This window comes from Pan troglodytes, chromosome 8, assembly GCF_028858775.2.
Source record: "Pan troglodytes isolate AG18354 chromosome 8, NHGRI_mPanTro3-v2.0_pri, whole genome shotgun sequence".
NCBI lineage: Eukaryota > Metazoa > Chordata > Mammalia > Primates > Hominidae > Pan > Pan troglodytes.
Window position 1 is genome coordinate 83,992,502 of NC_072406.2, and position 20,705 is coordinate 84,013,206.

At 52.3% G+C, this 20,705-nt stretch overlaps 1 protein-coding gene across 4 annotated transcripts in view; it reads left to right on the forward strand.

Annotated features, from left to right (window-relative positions):
* Positions 1-20,705, forward strand: part of CDH23 (cadherin related 23) — a 419,047-nt gene that overhangs the window by 378,547 nt on the left and 19,795 nt on the right. For 2 of the 4 annotated variants that reach the window (XM_054659691.2, XM_054659692.2), the window contains exons 37-46: positions 2,305-2,526; positions 2,814-2,933; positions 3,907-4,087; positions 8,922-9,055; positions 9,526-9,735; positions 10,266-10,373; positions 13,574-13,676; positions 14,922-15,047; positions 15,766-15,969; positions 17,801-18,259. In XM_054659691.2, the coding sequence (XP_054515666.2) occupies positions 2,305-2,526; positions 2,814-2,933; positions 3,907-4,087; positions 8,922-9,055; positions 9,526-9,735; positions 10,266-10,373; positions 13,574-13,676; positions 14,922-15,047; positions 15,766-15,969; positions 17,801-18,259 (1,867 nt within the window). Of the gene's footprint in view, positions 1-2,304; positions 2,527-2,813; positions 2,934-3,906; positions 4,088-8,921; positions 9,056-9,525; positions 9,736-10,265; positions 10,374-13,573; positions 13,677-14,921; positions 15,048-15,765; positions 15,970-17,800; positions 18,260-20,389; positions 20,699-20,705 lie in introns of those variants that run through there. The other 2 variants (XM_063781882.1, XM_063781883.1) reach the window with 1 other exon arrangement.

The following is a 20,705-nucleotide window of genomic DNA, read 5'->3' on the forward strand; positions in this document are numbered from 1 at the left end:
GGGGAGCAATTGCCCTGCCAACCCCTTCCCCAGGGGGCTAGAGCCTCTGAGCTGGGCCCAGTTCCCTCCCCCCTTTTCACTTCCTTTCTCCCTACCACACTGCCCACCACTGAGCCTCCTGGGGTTGCATCAGGGTGAGACACAGGCATTGCCCAAGGACCATGGTCCAGAAACCTCAAGCACTGTTTCCTCAAAACCAGGGCAGGACAGGAAGGGCTCAGCTGAGAGGGCCTTTGGAGCACTGACTTTCTCCTCCCTCCAGAGACCAGAGGAAGTCAAACCCACCTTCCCTCCCCAAGCCCAGACCTGGTCTCAGAGCAGGAGGGGCTCCAAGGCCCAACTCTGTTCAAACTCTCCACTCCCAGCCCCTGCAGCCTGCACACTCCATCATGTGTTTGTGCTTGTTTTCATTAAAAATAGTGGTGAAGGCCCCAAATATTCGAATAAAGATGACTGTCAAGGAAAGCCACCATGTCCATCTTGTGGCTCTGCAGGGCCTGGAGGCAGCTGTGAGTACTCTCTACTGGTGAGGGGCCCAGCCTTGAGCCCTCCTGAGTCCCCTTACTTGCTGGCAAGAATACAAGAGCACCACATTGCAGGAAAGGGGCTGAATTCCAGCCTCCCTGTTGGGGAGGGGATGCTGACATTTCCCACATTCCCAAACTCACCTCCCAAACTCCCTGAGCTAGAAACAACTTTAGAAATCAAGCCAGGTCCTTTATTAAACAGACAGAAAAGGTCCAGAGAGGGGATGTGACCTGCCCAAGGCCACGCAGCTCCTTTTCAAGGCTGCCAACCCTACCTGCTTTGGAAACCGTTTCAGCAAACACCCAATGCCCTCCACCCCCAAGATCCAGAGCTGCATATCAGAGGAATCATTGCCTCCTCAGAGGCAGTGACAGCCTTCTTGGGTCCAGATCCCCTGCCCATCTGTCCATCCTTCCATTGGTAGCTCCAGAGCCAGCCAGTCCCAAGGAAAAAACCATATGCAAATTGCCTACATTGAGTTGTCTGTACCACCTGCTTTCTGTTCTCTGGCCTGGCAATGGCCTAGTCACGTTCTCTCTACCCAGACATCTTTGCAGTGATTAACGCCTTATTATTTTATATTAGTCACTCATTATGATTTGTAATAGTTAGGGTCCTGGCAGGAAACAGATGGCACACTCAGAAAGGGTTCAACTGAAGAGAGTTTAATACAGGGACTGTTTAGAAGGCTGATAAAGCACCCAGAGACTAGCACCAACCACAGGAAGCCACTACCACTCACATGTCCAAAGGGAAAGAAGAGGAAGTGATGTTCTGGAGCCCAGTGAAAGCTGGTGCTATGAAAGGGGGACCCCTGTCCCCAAGCAGGAGAAACACAGCCATGGGCAGAACCGCAGTGAGGAATGGAGGGAGTGTGGAAGAAACACCCCCGCCTCTTTCTCCCCACTGCTTTCATCTTCAGTCAGGGCCTCCCATTGGCCACGCCCAGCAGGAAGCTGGATAGCAAGGGAGCCAGGGTAAGGCAGTTAGTCCACAGGGGACATCTTCCCAGGTGGAGAAAGGCAGGAAGCGGGAGCAAGAACCATTTCTAGTTGATTCTTGAGTGCTGATTGCCGAGTTCTGATTAGCTGAATATTACTTGTGGTCCAATTGACTCAAGCATTGGCAGAGATTTCCGATCACAGGATAGTATGTTGTAGAAGCTGTTCTTGGAATGAAGTTATGTTCTGTGAGTCCTATTTTTCACAGGTCAACAAGTTCTGCCCACGAAATTGCCACAAACCCAATGTCCTCCTTCTGAAAATGCTGAAAATATGTATTTCTTTCATTTACATGAAAAATAGATGAAGGTTAAATATGGCATTGGGCCGAGTGCCTCACATTCTTGCCTCTTGTAGTCTGGCAGGACACATAGGCTCAATAAGACACAGGCCCTGGTAAAGCTCTGAGCTGGGGTGACTACCAGGGTTCATCCCATATGCCAGTCTTAATCACTAGACCACTGTGCTAACAAGGATCCCAAGTTTGCATCTGGCCTCAGCAGTTCTGTGATTGATTAGTGATGTCTGCTGGGGTCGCAGACATAGGAGTGGTGGTGCCAGTGCCATCTTGGACAGAGCAGTTACCTTACTTGGCTTTTGATGGAGTTTTTGAGCTTTCTCTCTCTACCAGCCTGTGACCTACCCCCTGCTTTCTTCTCCTTGCCCTTTCTGTTTGAGTCACATGGAGTGAGTTCAGCCCAGGAGAACAGCCATCTGGATCCACCTTGGTCCCTCTGGCCACCTGACCAAGGACATGACCCACTCTTTTCCACAGGCCACCACGCACGTGTACGTGACCATTGTGGATGAGAATGATAACGCGCCCATGTTCCAGCAGCCCCACTATGAGGTGCTGCTGGATGAGGGCCCAGACACGCTCAACACCAGCCTCATCACCATCCAGGCACTGGACCTGGATGAGGGTCCCAACGGCACAGTCACCTATGCCATCGTCGCAGGCAACATCATCAACACCTTCCGCATTGACAGACACATGGTCAGCAGCTGATGGCAGGATCAAGACAAGGGGCGAAACCTATCCAGGGATTGGCAAGGAGTTCAGTGACACTGGAGGGGGATGGAGCAAAGATGCAGTCTAGGGGAAACTGTGGGGGCACTCAGTGTGGGAGGACGAAAAGTTTGGTGGAGTGGAGCCTGGGCTAGGGGGTAGCAGTGGTTCCCCATCACAGCTCCAATGTCAAGGCCTACTTCCCAAATTGGTCAGAGGGTGCTGCAGACCTACCACCCCTAGATCCATCCTTGTCCCTTCCATGTGTCCCCCAGGGTGTCATCACTGCTGCCAAAGAGCTGGACTACGAGATCAGCCACGGCCGCTACACCCTGATCGTCACTGCCACAGACCAGTGCCCCATCTTATCCCACCGCCTCACCTCTACCACCACGGTGGGTGCATGGGACACAGCCCCAACTTGGGCTTGGAGGTTGGGGAAGGATGGGACCCAGAAAGCTCCAATGCGGGAAGGGGTTAGGGGAAGATTGTCCAAGGGAAATGCCTAAATCCAAGACCCCTGTCCTAATCTCAGCAACTCACTCAAACTTGCTGTGTGACTTTAACGAGGTCACTGAACTTCCCTGTGTGGCTACATCTGTCAGACAAGTGACAATACCTGCCCTCCTCTCCTTCATGGGAAAACCATGAACTCTGGGTTTCAAGTCCTTGCTCTTCCACTTCCTAGCTGTGTGACCCTGAGAAAGTTGCTTAACCTCCCTGCTTCCATTTCCTCATCTGTGAAAGGAGGACAATACAAACTATGTTTTAAGGAGTGAGAGGAGCAAATGAAACCACGTAAGATAACCACAGTGCAGCAACAAATAGAAGTTTATGGCAGTACTATTATTATTTTTTTGAGACAAGTTTTCACTCTGTCATCCAGGCTGGAGTGTAGTGGCTTGATCACAGCTCACTGCAGACTCGACCTCCTGGACTCAAGAGCAATCCTCCCACCTCAGCCTCCCAAGTAGCTGGGACTACAGGCATGCACCACCATGCCCAGCTAATGTACTACTCTTTTATTTTTTGTAGAGGTGGGGTCTTGCTATATTGCCCAGGCTGGCTCTGCCTCAGCCTCCCAAAGTGCTGAGATTACAAGTGTGAACCACTGTGTCTGGCCAATAGCATTTTTATTAATATGATGATTGTGCCCATAAAAGGCTTTGGCAATAATGATAACTCATCCACATGCATAGCTTAAAAGCCCCACCCATATCCGACATCCCATATGATTCCTGCATGGGCCTCATGAGGCAGAATTATCAGGTCCATTTCACAGAGGAAGGAACTGAGGCCCAGCAAGTGGTGGGCCCAGCACAAAGCTGGCTGGGGTGAGGCCTTGGCTAAGCTTTTCCACCATCTCAGGTGCTTGTGAATGTGAATGACATCAACGACAATGTGCCTACCTTCCCCCGGGACTATGAGGGACCATTTGAAGTCACTGAGGGCCAGCCGGGGCCCAGAGTGTGGACATTCCTGGCCCATGACCGAGACTCAGGACCCAACGGGCAGGTGGAGTACAGCATCATGGACGGAGACCCTCTGGGTGAGTGGGGCTTGGGGCATGCCACCCACAGGGTCTCACCTGCACACCCGCTCGGGAGGATAAGAAGGGAGGTCTCAAGGCATTTGGCCTCACCATTGTGTGATTTTGTCCTCTCTGGGCCTCAGTTTCCCCATCTATGACAATGATGGAAATAATCTTCTCCCACCTCTTATTCCCAGAGATGTGGCGAGAACACCCTATAATCTGGGAACAAGGGCTAGTGGCCTGGGAGGGACACAGACTCCTTTAAGAACATGATTTAAAAATGCCCTGTTGCATACCCAGAGGAACGGCCCCAGGGCAGACGAGGGAAGCACATCCTTACAGTGCGTGCAGAACACAGCCCCCGCCCTCAGGACCACAAACCCACACACCAAGGGAGCGCCTGGCTTGCTCTGCACATCTCATAGTCACCCATTCACAGCCCTCTCCTTGGATGAAGAGCAGAGTTTGCCTTGGCCTTGAGGGCAACTTCTCAAGTCCATTTTCACTCATTACTATAGAGTGGGAATCCCAGACCCAAAGGCACCAGCTAGGGTCAGGCAAGGAGCCTTCGTGGGAGATGGTGTAGGAAAGAATCAGGAGCAGTGGGGACTGCGCAGCCACAACTCAGCTCCTGCCAGTAGTAGCTGTGTCCAGATCCCAGCCTGGGAGTACCTGGGCCCATTTTGAAAAGAAAAGCAGAAATCCAAATCTTTGTGAAACATCCTGATTTTTTAATTGATCGTGCAGGAAATATTTCTTGAGTACCTCCAGTGTGCCGGCCGTGTTCCAAGAGCTGGGGATACCAAACAGATGCAAATCCCTGCCCCATAGAACATACATTCCAGTTGGAGGACACGGGCAATGAACCAACTGACTAAGTAGATGACTTAGTATACTGGGAGGTGCTAAGGGCTATGGAGAAAAATAAAACCAAGCCGGAGGATGGGGAATGCCAGGGTGAAGGCAGCAATTGTAGGTTGGCAAACACCTGAAGGAGGGCAAAGGTGAGTCAAGTGACATCTGGGGAAGAGCATTCCAGGCAGAGGAAACAGCAAGTGGAAAGGCCCTGAGGTTGGAGCATGCCTGGGATGTTCACAGAGAAGCAAAAAGGCCTGCAGCTGGGGGAAAGTTGAGCAAAGGGAAGCATAGGAAGAAATGAGACCAGAGAGGTAATGGGGCCAGATGTTGTTGGGCCTTGAGGGGCATCATGAGGGCATGGCTTTTGCTCTGAGGTGGGCACCCTAAGAGGGCTTTAAGCAGAGGAGAGACATTATTTGACTTAGGTTTCAGCAGGACCACTCTGGTTCCTGTGATCAGAACAGACTGTAGGGGTGAAGGAACAGGAGCAGGGAGGTCGGGTGGGAGCCTGCTGCAATCACTCAGGCTAGAATGAGGTAGCCGGGACAGGGTGGTGGCATCACCACCAAAGGGAAAGAGGTGGCCACCTCTGGTGTAATTCAGAGGTGGAGCCAGTAGGATGTGCTAACTGATTGGCTGTGGGATGTGAGAGAAAGTCAAGGTTTTGGCGTGAGCAACCCCAAAGATGATGGCGTTGCCATTGACAGATGGAGGGCTGCAGCAGGAGGTTGTGGAGGGAAAGGAGGGTCGGTTCGAGATGTCAGGTAGGGGTTGCGTATACAAGCCAAGAGTTCAGGAGAGAGGTCTGGGCTGGAGACGGGTATTTGGGAGTTGTCAGCATAGAGGTATTTAAATCTAGGAAACAAAGAGCGGTGCGAAGATTCAACAGTGAACCCAAGGCTCGCTTGCAATTAAGAGGCTGGAGGAAAAAACAACAACCTATTTATGGAGGGCCCAAGTGACAGAATGAGAGCCCCTGCTGCCCAGAGCTTATGAGGGGTCACTCTGTTCGGACATGCTACCCTTTCGGATCCCAAAGTCTCCTCTCTGGCCAAGCACTAGGCCTTCCTCTTTGGAAACCAGCAGAGCAAGGGCCTTTCTCTTCTGCTGTTTTCACAAACACAGAGATTTTGTAATTTTATGGGAGTCCCTGGAGCACAGGAGGATGCCGGCACCTGGTGGAGAGGCAGGTGCTGGGCGAGCAGCTGAAGCCCCTCCCCATGAGGGGCCCGCTCTGCACCCCAGCCTCAAGGCACAGAGCACACACCTGTGCTCCAGCACAGTGCAGACCTCCATGCCATGGCCTTTAAGCCACAAGCAAAACTTCCTGGGTTCAATCCACACATGATTGGGATGAGCCTTAAGAATTTGGGGCCTTGTGGGGGAGTCCCAGCAGACTAACAGGCAGGCTCTCAAAGGAGTGAGAGACGCCTAGGAGTTTCCTAAGGCTGACCTGGGTGGGAGGCTTCCTCCCCCAAGGAAGGAAGAGTAGACATTTAGAGCCCAAAGATAACTTTGGGGTCTCTGAGGGCCACCCGCATCTCAGAAATGATCAATGAAGGCCCAGAGAGGTGAGGAAGGCCTGATGGTGCTGCTGACATGGGTCACGACATCCATTTCCCACATCTCCTCCCACCTCGGGGTTCATGTTGGTCACTGAAGGGTTGACGGACGCTACAGCCAGCACCGCTGTCTGGAGAGAGCTGGTTTCACAGTGTACCACTGCATGGAGGGACGTGCCTGGGACCCCAGCTTAAAGGTCACCTTCCCAACACTGCAGCCTGAGGCTGGAAGGCTGCTTTCTATAGGGAGACAGATGCCAGATTTCTGAGCACTTACCAGCCCCACTGAGCCCTTAGGAGGAGCTGTGTGCTCAAAGAAGAGCTGGGAGACAGGCCACATGCACTTGAGCCTCTCCCGCCAGCGCCTGCCTTCTCAGCTGCCCTTTCTGGTCACGCCCATTCCTTGGACCCCTTTCCTACATCCTCACCCTCCCTGAAAGCTCCCCGTTCCTTCAGAGGCCTGCCTGGGCTCCCTTTCGGGATCAGCACACACAAGGTGGGCCAGGGTTTGTCCAGTACCAGCACAACCCCACGGTGGCATCTCTCTATTAGCCCATTTTTCAGATGAGAACATCAAGGCAAGGCTCCTTAACATGCCCAAGGGCACACAGGCATGAAGTCCAGATGCAGACCTAGATATGATTGGACGAAAGCCTAGGCTTTTAACCTCCTGTCTCCAGGAGTTGTGGAGGGATGGGGAAGTCTGGCCCCAGAGCAAGCTGCCAAGGAGGAGAATTTGCACAGGGGAACTAGGCTGGCCCAGCCCCCAGCCCCTCAGGCCTGCCTCCCTGAGCCTTCAAGGGAGTGGTGCTGGTGTCTCCTCCTGGCTTTGGAAGGAGAGCATGAGGCCCTCTGCCTGCATATGGCCAGGGCTTGAGACAGGGCTGGGAAACACCTAGAAAGGGAATCCCCAGTTCTTTGGAGACCTTGGGGTGTCAGGCTCAGGAAATCCTGCTTTAAGCAGCTTCCACCCCCCAGGCAGGGTGAAGCCCAGGGGACGGGAAGAGCCTGGGAGCGGAAGGGCTGGTGGGAAATCCCGGCTGCAGGTGGGACTGAGAGGGGCTGTTTTTGTACATCAGAGTGTTAGGAGCTGGGGACAGGGAATTGTGAGGTAGGATGTGAAGAGACAGGCAGAGAAAACTGTGGGGGCGCCTGGGCCCCTGTCCTTGCCATGCCCTGTGAGCTGTGTGCTTCCTGCTGTCTGTCCCAGAGCAAGTCAGTGCCCCACTCTGGGCCCTTCCCCCTAAGTATTCAAAGGGAAAGTGAAGGAGGTAACTAACCTCTCCATTCCATTTCCTGGGGGAATGCGGAGAGGTGGCCTCTCTTCTGCAGGCTCTCCCAGTTCCCTAGCTCACGTCCCCTCAACTTTCTTCCTGCCAGAGCCACAGCCCCCACCATTCTTGCCTCTCCAGCTGGGCTCGCGCTTGCTTACTGGTTTCCTTCCCCCTGTCTCTTCTCTCCACCCTCCGTGTTCTCACCCCGCCCCGGTCAGCTCTGAGTGGTGCTGTCTGGAAAGAACACAAGTCCTGTGAGAGGCAATGGGTTAAGACCCAGAGTGCTGGTTTGAATCCTGGTCTGTCATTCACTTGCTGCAGGAGTGCAGACAAGTGGTAACCCTCCCCTGGTCTCCCAGTTCATTCTCCAAAGGACACAAGGGACTGGACGGTCTCTGGGCTGCCTTCCAGGTCAGCATCTGAGAATCTGAGGTTCTTGCTCTGGACGGTCAGACATCGGGCCCTGCAGCCCAGCCAAGAAAAGGATTCTGGGGCCACAGGGCCAGCGGGGCTCTTCAGAAACGTCAAGGAAAGGAAATCAGGGTCACCACAGGTGTAGGGAACCCACTCTGCTTTCCAACTATAGCTCAATATGGGGACTAAATAGAGGGCATTGGGGGCTTCCCTGCCCCTCATCCGTCCCCTTCTGCCTGCCCGGTGCCTGCGCATTCACCATTAGCAAAGCATTGCTTTGTGGTCAGCTCTGCCCTTCCCAATATCCTTTTTTACAAGCCATGGCATGTGGGATGGATCGTACATTGCGAAGCGCCTGATGCCTTCATTGATCAAGAGTGCTTAGACAGTGGGTGCTAGTATAGCAAGAAGCCCCCACATTTTCAACATAGCCATCTTACCCAGGTCAATCTCTGGCCTGCCTGTGGCCCAGGGAAGGAGGCTGCTTGGTCTGGCACATGAGGGCACGAGTGGCCCATGTCTGCCTGCACCCGTGGTGGTGATCCGCTACCACCCACCTGCACATCCCAGCCCTTGCAGGTCCCATGAGGATCTGAAGCTGGGGTCACTGGAGGACCCAGGCCCCAGCTGTCCCCCACCTCTGACGAGTGAGGCTTGCTAGAGGAAGCAGAAGGAGTCCTGGGGTCTCCGCAGTTCCTGCCAATGCCCGACTAACTTGGGCCTCTCCTGGGTGACACCCAGGGGAGTTTGTGATCTCTCCTGTGGAGGGGGTGCTAAGGGTCCGGAAGGACGTGGAGCTGGACCGGGAGACCATCGCCTTCTACAACCTGACCATCTGTGCCCGTGACCGGGGGATGCCCCCACTCAGCTCCACAGTGAGTCTGGGGGCCCCACCCGCTGGCTTCACCTCGCTGCCCCTGTACTTGCCACAGAGATTCTTGTAAACATTGTTACCCTTGTGCCAAGAGAGGCCACAGGCTACCCTGGAGCCAGGCCAGGCCTGCCCCTGGGGCCCTTAATAGACCTCTCGCCACATCCAGCAACTCTCTGGAGAGGCTGCCTTTCAGCGCCCCTCTGCACCCAACCACTGCCCCATCACTCCCTTCTCCATCACTGCCCCTCCTCTGCCTCTGCCTTTCCTGCTTCCCTCATCATCCTCTTTTCATCTTCTTTCCTTTTTAATGTTCTTTTTCTTCTTTCTTCCTCTCCCCATTTCTCTTTCTTCCCCATGACCAACTGCACCCTCTCTCCCTCCATGCCGCCCTTGGCGAACCTCCTCCTCGGTTGCCATGCGCAACATCCATCGCTCTTCCTCCCCTCCCTCCTCCTTCTCTGACTGGCCCAGATGCTGGTGGGGATCCGGGTGCTGGACATCAACGACAACGACCCTGTGCTGCTGAACCTGCCCATGAACATCACCATCAGCGAGAACAGCCCTGTCTCCAGCTTTGTCGCCCATGTCCTGGCCAGTGACGCTGACAGTGGCTGCAATGCACACCTCACCTTCAACATCACTGCGGGCAACCGCGAGCGGGCCTTCTTCATCAATGCCACGGTAGGGCTTAGACTGACCCCAGGGAGCTTCCCAGGGTTTCCAGTGAAAAAGAGGACCCTGCCCTAGAGGCTTTTCTGCTGCCACCATCTGGGCTCCACCGGGCTCCCGTTCCTGCACTGGGATGAGGACACCTCTGTGGGAAGCATGGAATCTTGGATTCACCAGTGAACCATCTCTGGAGTCCACCTAGAGCCAGCCCTGAAGCTTGTCATGTGCAGAGATGGGGCCAGAGCCTGTGGGACCACTTGGTTTAATCAAGACGCACCAAAGTTCTCACTTAGCCTCTTGAGGTGTCTGTAGATGGCCAACAACACCATGGGGTCCTCCGAGGGCCATCTCTCAGAAGCAGCAAGGCCTGGGTATGAGTGGGTCACTCTCGCCCCGGCGAGACCCTGCCGACCCACATTTTTGGCCTTCTAGATCATCTCTTAGGCAATTTAGGGAGGCCAAGCAGAGCAGTTGGCATGTGTGGGCCAAAGTAGAAAGCAGGGAAAAGGTCTCCATGCAGCTCACCACCCTCCACATCCCAGACAGGGATCGTCACTGTGAACCGGCCCCTGGACCGCGAGCGGATCCCAGAGTACAAGCTGACCATTTCTGTGAAGGACAACCCGGAGAACCCACGCATAGCCAGGAGGGTGAGACTGGAGGGCACTGGTGGGAGTGGGCTGGGAGCTAGAGGTGCATGGAGAGAGAACACATCACCCCTCCTGCAGGCAGCATAGCCAGGCTTACATGCACAGGCTTTGGAGTGAGCACGTGCTGGCTTCAAATCCCAGTTCTCTCCTTCAGTAGGTGCGTGGCTTTGGCTAGTTAACTCCTCTTGGCCTCCATTTCTCTTCTGCAAAATGAAGATCACACCTACCCCAAAGTTGTAGAAAGGATGAAGGAGCCAATATATGTGAAAGCCTCAGCACAGTGCCTGGAGTGTGACAAACACTCAGTGAACATCAACTATCATTGTTTCCTCCCCAAACCACTGATACCTGGACACACACTGCATTTGTGCATGGGGCACATGGGCCTGCATTCACCCACAAGCATGCTCTGAGGTCCTGGAAGGGCTGCGTTTTCCAGGTGGCTCTCCCCTCAGAAGCCAAAGAAATGAGCTCTTGACTAAAGGGAGGTGGATGTTGCAAAGCAAACAGTCCCTTTGGGTTGGGGGTCAGCTCTGTCCTTCCAGCCCATGAATCTGTGGTAGATCCCTAGCCAGAAGCCTTCAGGCCCAGTTCATCTCAGCTCTGCCCCTGACTAGCTGTGTGGCTCAGCCAAGGCACCACTCTTTCTGGGCCTCAGTTTCCCTATCGGTCTAGCCAGAGGAGACGTCAGGCTGGAGAAACTCATAAGCTACATGCCCCTCCCATGTGGTGCTCCTCTGCTTCCTACTCTTTTTTTTTTTTTTTTTTGAGACAGAGTCTCACTCTGTCACCCAAGCTGGTGTGCAGTGGTGCAATCGCGATCTCAGCTCACTGCAACCTCCACCTCCCAGGTTCAAGCGATTCTTGTGCCTCAGCCTCCCGAGTAGCTAGGATTACATGCACACGCCACCTTGCCCGGCTAATTTTTGTATTTTTAGCAGAGATAGGATTTCACCATGTTGGCGAGGCTTATCTCAAACTCCTGACCTCAAGCAATCCATCTGCCTCAGCCTCCCAAAGTGCTGGGATTACAGGTGTGAGCCACCATGCCCAGCTTCTACTCCCTCATTTTTGCCCCCACTTTTTCTCTTTTCTGCTCTCATTTTTCCTCTCCCTTGCCTGGCTTCAGGAGGGCCCCGGGTAAAAGCAGCATTGAGTGGCAGGACTCGGTGGGCTTAGGGGCTAAGCCCCACTCTGCTGCTAACTCACCACTTGGCTCTGAATGGGCACTCCCCATCTCTGCACCTTGGTTCCCTTGTCTCTGAGGTGGTGACAGTGCACAGGGGTACTGGAGGTTCTGAGGTTTGGCGAGTGTGAAGTGAGGCACTGGCAGAGTTTGAATGAACTCCAACCAGGGCAACAGGAAGGCCTTGAAGGTCGAGAAACAGGACTCATCTTCCCACCTGAAGTGAGATGGAACAGGATTCAATCCCATTTGCCACACCTCCATGAAGGAGTTAAATCCCTATTTGCCAGACTAGAAAACTGAGACCCAGACAGGGGAAATGAGGCACCCAAGATCACCCAGAATAGGGTCTTCAACCCAGGTCTTTGAACCCTGGTGTGGGCGCCTTTCAGATTTTTTTTTTTTTTTTTTTTTTAGATTCAGGGAGTACAAGCACAGGTTTCTTAACATGTCCATATTGTGTAGTGGTAAAGACTGGGCTTTTAGTGTACCCATCAGGTGTACCCAAAACTACCTATTATGTCCAATGTTCACTGAACTGTGAACTCACTGCCACTCACTGAACAGTGAACATTGTACCTAATAAATAATTTTTCAACCCTCACCCTCTTCCCATCCTCCCACCCTTCTGAGTCTCCAATGACTCTTATTCCATTCTGTATATCCATGGTTACACATTATTTAGCTCCCACCTATAATATGCAATATTTGACTTTCTATTTCTGAGTCATTTCACTTAGGACAATGGCCTTCAGTTCCATCCATGTTGCTGCAAAAGACACGACTTCACTCTTTCTTACGGTTGAGTAGTATTCCATGGTCTATATACCACATTTTCTTTAGTCAGTCCTCTGTGGATGGACACTTACATTGATTCCATATCTTTGCTATTGTGAATAGTGTGGCGATAAACATGTGAGTGCAAGTATCTTTTTGATATAACGATGTATTTCCCTTTGGGCAGGTACCCAGTAGAGGGGTATTGTGGGACTGAAGGGTAATTCTTTCTTTAGTTCTTTGAGAAATCTCCATATTGCTTGCCACAGTGGCTGAAGGAATTTACATTCCCACCAGCAGTGTATGAGCATTCCCTTTTCTCTGCATCCTCACCAGTGTCTGTTGTTTTTTTCTTGAGATGGTGTCTTGCTCTCTTGCCCAGGCTGGAGTGCAGTGGCACAGTCTCGGCTCACTGCTACCTCTGCCTCCTGGGTTCAAGCGATCCTCCTGTCTCAACTTCCCAAGTAGCTGGGATTACAGGTGTGAGCCATCACGCCCAGCTAATTTTTTTGTATTTTAAGTAGAGACAGGGTTTCACCATACTGGCCAGGCTGGCCTCGAACTCCTGACCTTAAGTGATCCGCCCACCTCAGACTCCCAAAGTGCTGGGATTACAGGCGTGAGCCACCGTGCCCAGCATGTTGTTTTTTGACTTTTTAATAATAGCCATTCTGACTGGTGTGAGAGGGTATCTCACTGTGGCTTATTGCATTTCTCTGATAATTAGCAACACTGAGCATTTTTTCTTTTTTTTTTCTTTTTTTTTTTTTTGAGATGGAGTCTTGCTCTGTCATCTGGGCTGGAGTGCAGTGGCATGATATCCGCTCGCTGCAAGCTCCGCCTCCTGGGTTCATGCCATTCCCCTGCCTCAGCCTCCCAAGTAGCTGGGACTACAGGTGCGTGCCACCACGCCCAGCTAATTTTTTGTACTTTTAGTAGAGACGGGGTTTCACCATGTTAGCCAGGATGGTCTCAATCTCCTGACCTCGTGATCTGCCCGTCTTGGCCTCCCAAAGTGCTGGGATTACAGGCATGAGCCACTGCACCCGGCCACATTTTTTCATGTTTGTTGCCCTCTTGTATGTCTTCTTTTGAAAAATGTGAGTTCATGTTGGTGTGGGCTTTTCTGATCATCCACCTCTGTGCCCCGATCCCCAACCTCCCAACCCTCCTCCCACCTAGGTGGGGGCACTTTGCTGAGCATGGCCTACAACGTGCCCCATTCTGCCCCTTGCAGGATTATGATTTGCTTCTGATCTTCCTTTCTGATGAGAATGACAACCACCCCCTCTTCACTAAAAGCACCTACCAGGCAGAGGTGATGGAAAACTCTCCCGCTGGTAGGTGCTGGGCCCACCCGGGAGCTCCTGCTGTTGCCAGGCACCACTGGGGCCTGGGATGCCTGAGGACCTCCCTTATGCCTAACGGCATAGCTGAACGTAGACCCCGGTGGGTGCGGGAGGGGAAGGATGGGCGCAGCTCCGGGAGATGATGGGCTGGGGCTCCCGGGCCTCCTATGAGCACAAAGAAGCCACAGGTCTGGTTGGAAGAGACAGTCGTGGTCATTGTTCCCCAGGGTGGTCTGAGAGCTGCCCCACCATCCCTCAAGAAGGGCATGTAAGGTGTGAGGACTACCCAGGAGGGGAGTGGGTCCACCCCTCACTGCTCCCTCCACCCTAGGAGTGCAGGGCATCCCAGGGCCTTCTGGAAGTCCTGGGGAGCATCTATAACTAGAAGTGGGAGGTCAGGGGGTCCTGGGTAGGCCAGTGTAGCCCTCTCCCCACACACGTGCACTGACCAGCCTCACCTCCCTCCGGAGGGACAGAATCTCCTCTGTGATGTCCCCTGAGGTGGCACCTGCACTCCTCCAGTCTCCCCAGCCCCTGTTCCTCATCTCTGGCTGGGCATCCCCCCTAGGCGAATTTCATTCTTAAACCTGTCTGTGTGTATGCTCACACATGTGCCCGTGTGTGTCCATACCAAGGCATGTGCGTGGGGTTACACATGTGCACAGACACATATAGGCACATGGGTGCCCACTGATGCGCTCGTGTGCAGACATTCCCACCTGCAGAGGCACACGAGTGCACAACCAGGGAATCCCAGGCCTGTGCGTGCTCCTGGGCAAGTGCCTGTGGCCACGTGAACACAGAACTTGATGCACACATGTGTGGATTTTTCTAGTCATGTATGGCCAGACCCCCAAAGGCAGAGCATTGTGTGCACACATGTGTTGACAGGCGAGACCCACACACGGGGAGGGGATTTCAGGGAGCCCCAGACCCTCCCGAGGAGCGGCCAGCCTCAAAGGCTGCTGGGAAGGCAGATGTGGCTCTGGGCAGCAGGGGCCTTGCTCACCACTCTCATGTTTTCTCCCCAGCAGGGCTTTGAGGCCGCTCCCCAGGCATCTGCGTTCAGTCTGCCAAGGCTGCCGCAGGCCCGCCCCCAGGGCCTCCCCACCCTGTCCACCTCACCTCCCTCCCCTCTCATCCATCGTCAGCCATGGCTCACCGGGACAGGGCAGGGGAGGTGGGAGGGCAGGGGGCTGGGTTGGTCTTGTGGTGACCCCTCTCCTTCTGGCCCAGGGACCCCTCTCACGGTGCTCAATGGGCCCATCCTGGCCCTGGATGCAGACCAAGACATCTACGCCGTGGTGACCTACCAGCTGCTGGGTGCCCAGAGTGGCCTCTTTGACATCAACAGCAGCACCGGTGAGGCCTCTGTGCCACCCAGCACTCCCAGCCTGATTCTGGGGTGGGGATGGCCACACTGCTGGATTGAGGGCCTCCCTTCTCAGTGCTGGACCCAGGCTGTCCGTGGAGACCCCATTTTTCACAGCCCAGAGTCCCCATCTTGCAGCTGGGTTATATCACCCAGTGGCCTGGCAGGGGGACGTGGGAAGAGGCTTGGAGACGATACACAGGACCTCTGTTGGTGCACGAACTCTCAGCCTGGGCCGGGAGCCCCCCAGCCCACTCCCGTCGTCTCCCCATGCACAGGCCAGAGGCTCAGGCCCCTAGTCCAGCAGAAGTAGCCAGAGCGACTTTCCTGTCCTCCAACCAGACCATGCCACATCCGTCTGGTCCTGGACAGGAGGCCGCTTTGGTGACAGGTGCCGACAGGAAAGCACATCTGTCAACAGAGATGGTCAACCCTGTGCCCTGGGTCACTCTTCCCAGGCAAGAGTCTTGAAGACAGCAGAGGGCACCTGCAGAGGGGACAACCACAGGAAACGCATGGGGCCCTCCCTAAGCACGGGTGGTTGAGCCTGTGGGGAAGAAAGTCATTTTGTTACTGCCTCTGCTCCTCTTTCATCTCTGTCCCATGGTGCCCCTGTCTTTCTCTGCTCTCTCCCTGTTGGTTCTTGCCCTGTCTTCCCACCGCACCCCTTTTCTGTGTGTTTCCCTGGCTGGCGGCACCGGGTGCCAGGTGTGGTGACCGTGAGGTCAGGTGTCATCATTGACCGGGAGGCATTCTCACCACCCATCCTGGAGCTGCTGCTGCTGGCTGAGGACATCGGGCTGCTCAACAGCACGGCCCACCTGCTCATCACCATCCTGGATGACAATGACAACCGGCCCACCTTTAGCCCTGCCACCCTCACTGTCCATCTGCTAGAGAACTGCCCGCCTGGTAAGCAGGGGACAGGCCCCAGCACCCCACAACCAGGGGCCGGTTGGTGGTCACAGGGGACTGGAGCCTCAGGTTGGACACGGAGTTTGCCTCCAGTGGGGAGAAAGATGGGCAGCAGGGTGAGTGTAGAACACACTGGAGAGGGAGTCAGGAGACCTGGGCCCCCGCTTCCCTCCTCTGAGCTTCTGTATCTTGCCTGCAAAACAAGATTCTTTTTTCCTTTCTTTCTTTTTCTTTTCTTTTCTTTTCTTTTTTTTTTTTTAAGATGGAGTTTCGCTCTTGTTGCCCAGGCTGGAGTGCAATGGCACAATCTCGGCTCACTGCAACCTCAGCCTCCCAGGTTCAAGTGATTCTCCTGCCTCAGCCTCCCGAGTAGCTGGGATTACAGGCGCCCACCACCACACCCAGCTAATTTTTGTATTTTTAGTAGAGACGGGGTTTCACCCTGTTGGCCAGGCTGGTCGCAAACTCCTGACCTCAGGTGATCCACTCGCCTCGGCCTCCCAAAGTGCTGGGATTACAGGTGTGAGCCACCACGCCTGGCCTACAAGATTCTTAAGTATTCTCCATTTGAACTCCCAGATGGAAAGACTGACTATTTTAAAGTCAAAATAGGATCAACATGATTCCCATCAAAATCAAATATAACTTCTGGAAGAATAAGAAAATTTTGAAAAACATAAGTATAATAAGCCAGATTTGGCTTACCAGATTTTATAACATATTATAAAGCTACAGTATTTAAGGCCATGCAATATGGGCACAAGACTCCAGGACAAAGTAGCCCAGAAACGGATACTGGTAAATTAAAGAATAAAATATGATGTGATAAAGGAAGCAATGAAGCCAATGGGGAAGCTACTTATTCAGTGTGCAAAAAACCTATTTAATCTAATCAATTACATCCAATTATTATAATCTGTATGTAATCTAATATAATAATATAATATTTAGTGTAGATTCTCCCCCATGTCAGATACCAAAATAAAAACCAAAAGAAAATATTAAAAAGTAGAAAACACTAAACAATAAATGAAGAAAACTTAGGTGAATAACTCATTTCTGGGTAAGAAGGTTCTAAGCATAAAAGAAAAGAACTTAAGAGGAAAAATATTAAATTTCTATGCATGCTAATTTAAACCTTGTTACATCAAATAATTATAGCCAATATTGAAAGGCAAACAACAAACCGAAAAGTATATTTGTCTTGGTCCAGGCGAGGTGGCTCACGCCTGTAATCCCAGCAATTTGGGAGGCTGAGGCAAGTGGATCACTTGAGGTCTGGAGTTCCAGACCAGCCTGACCAACATGGAGAAACCCTTTCTCTACTAAAAATACAAAAAATTAGCCAGGCATGGTAGTGGGTGCCTGTAATCCCAGCTACTCAGGAGTCTGCTGCATAAGAATCACTTGAACCTGGGAGGCAGAGGTTGCAGTAAGCCGAGATCACACCACTGCACTCCAGCCTAGGTGACAGTGTAAGACTCCATCTAAAAAAAAAAAAATATATATATATATATATATATGTCTCAAGTTGTCATAATTATGTGACTTGTATAATTGACAGAAAAATGGGCAAAAGACAAAAGCAGACCATTTGCAGAAGATACAACTAATTATTACATTATAAAATATTGTTTAATCAAAGAATATAAAATAAAATAACATGCCATTTTCCTATAAAATTGCAAGTATGAAAAAGGTATAAAAGAAAATGCTGTCAAGGCTGTCATGAGAAGGGGACTTGAGAAGATCACCAACAAATGTGTCTTGGTAGATCTTTCTGGAAGAGGCCACTGTGCGCAGCTACTCCCTTTTCCCTCTCCAACAGGATTCTCAGTCCTTCAAGTCACAGCCACAGATGAGGACAGTGGCCTCAATGGGGAGCTGGTCTACCGAATAGAAGCTGGGGCTCAGGACCGCTTCCTCATTCATCTGGTCACCGGGGTCATCCGTGTTGGTAATGCCACCATCGACAGAGAGGAGCAGGAGTCCTACAGGCTAACGGTGGTGGCCACCGACCGGGGCACCGTTCCTCTCTCGGGCACAGCCATTGTCACCATTCTGATCGATGACATCAATGACTCCCGCCCCGAGTTCCTCAACCCCATCCAGACAGTGAGCGTGCTGGAGTCGGCTGAGCCAGGCACTGTCATTGCCAATATCACGGCCATTGACCACGACCTCAACCCAAAGCTAGAGTACCACATTGTCGGCATTGTGGCCAAGGACGACACTGATCGCCTGGTGCCCGACCAGGAGGACGCCTTTGCTGTGAATATCAACACAGGTACAAGGGCCTGCACCCCTCCCACCTCCCTCCCAGCTCCCAGTCCTGTCTCCTCGCTCCCTGCTTCCCCCTTCTTTCTGCTTTCTCTTTCTTTGCTGTTCTCTTGCTACTCTCTTCTCTCCCCCTCCTCTGGAGGGAAACCAGAACCGTCCTTCTCTTTTCCATCTCTCCCCTTGCTTTCTTTCTCTGCTTCCTCATCCTCCCTTGAGCAGCTCCTCTGGCCTTCCTGATTCCCTCGCCCTACCAGTGTATGAGAGCACCTATCTCACCACATCATGCCAGCATTAAATATGATAACATTTTCATGTTGGCAATTTTAGAGGAAAGTAATACCTTGTTTGTTCTTTTGTTTTTTGTTTTTGTTTTGGCTTTTTTTTTGAGATGGAATTTCACTCTTGTCACCTAGGCTGGAGTGCAATGGTGCAATCTCGGCTCACTGCAACCCCTGCCTCCTGGGTTCAAGTGATTCTCCTGCCTCAGCCTCCTGAGTAGCTGAGATTACAGACATGTGCCACCACACCCAGCTAATTTTTGTATTTTTAATAGAGACATGGTTTCACCATGTTGGCCAGGCTGGTCTTGATCATCCTGACCTCAGCTGATCCACCTGCCTCGGCCTCCCAAGTGCTGGGATTACAGGCGTGAGTCACCGCACCCAGCCGTGATACCTTGTTTAATATGCATTTCTTTACTAACTAGGTGGCTGAACACTTTCTTCATATGTATGCTGGCCATTTAAATCCTCTGCAAGTTGCATGCGATCAATGATTTTCTTACACTATCACGAAACCAAGAGAACCATGGCTTATCTTTCACAATGTATGTAGCTTATTGTAATGCTGATGGTTTTATCATTTTCCCAAAAGTTCAGTGTTTTTCTCCTTTGAGGAGTTAGGAAAGGGACATGGAGCTGATACGTGTACTTCTTGGAAGGCCCAGAGGAATGATAGAAAAATCAACATGGCTGTGACAAAGCACTAAAACAGCAGTAAGATATCAGTTTTTCACACGTGATTAGTGGACATTAGGATGCTGGACAATGTTGATATTGGTGACCGTGTGGGGACATGGAAACCCTCATGCACTGCTGTAGGAGTTGTGACTGATTCCACTGTCTGGATAGCAATCCAGCATAAGGGACACTTGTACCACCATTACCCAGTATATGTTCCAGAGAAAGTCTCAGGGCATTAATGAAACTGTCTGAGGATGCTCACTGCAGTGTTATTGGTGATGGTGGAGTTGGGGCCATGCAGGTATCCATTTCTGGGAGACTGAAGAGTAAAATATCATGGGTGTGCATCATGGGGGCACCAGCCAGCAGTGCCAGCGGTGAGAAGCAATAAATTAGACACACACAGAGCAATGTAGATGGATCCTAATAATAAGTATTTACTGAAAAGGATAATAAATGGGATGAGATATATGCCACAGCACCATTTCCATAAATGTAAAATACATACAAAATAATACATGATTTTCAGAAATACTTTTATTAACAAAAAATATACTTCAATACATTACAATGACTGCCTGAGGGGAGAAGGGAAGGAGAGATGAGTATGGGAATGAAAGGGAGTAGTCGCACACATAAAACAAGAGAGGTGCCAGTGGTCATAGTGTGCAGCGAGCCAAAGAACATGATAAACTCAATCTGCATTTGAGGCCCAAAGGGAAACAGAAGAAGGAAAAACCATGAGCACTAGTAGAAGTTAGATAGAACCAGCTACATCCCAGGTTAGCAAAATTCCTGGCTGCATGGGTTGGTCAGGACCATGGAGAGCTGCTCCACGTCCCTACTCAACTTGAGGCTCTGCTCAATCCCCTACTGCTTTTCTCTTTCCTGTTCCCCCTTCCTCCAACTGACTCTCTTCTCTATTTTTCTTTCCAGTGTCTTCTCTGCCCCCTCCTCCTCAGCCCTCCACTCCTCCCTTGCCCACTTTGCTACCTTTTCTTCTTGCCAGAGCCTCAGCCCCTGAGCTCTCCACTCCAAATGGGCTTCCACTTGCTCCCCTGGTTTCCTTCCCAGTGCCTCTTCTCCTCCCCACTCCCTGTTTCCACCCCTCCCTCCCTCCTCCCACCCCGTCAGCTCTGAGTCCCCACCATCCTCCCTGCCCTGCTCTGCTCCATCCCTGCTGCACCCTGAACTAACTGATGTTAACCCTCTTCTCTCTTCCTCATGGCTGGCAGGCCCACAGGTTTGAGCTCTGTTTCTCTGTCACTTCCCACCTCATCTCTTCTCTGCCTCACCCCATTGCCTTCCTCCATGCCCACCACATCCCCACCACCCTTCCTGTCCTGTGGGGCCTGGGCCAAGGCCGTGGCCCAGCCTTTGCAGACTGAATGCAGCCGCCCTCTCCCCATCCTCGCTCCCCAGCCTGGGGGACAGGGAGCGAGAGTAGGAAGAGGAGGAGGAGGAGGAGGAGGAGGCGGCCCAGGGTAAGTG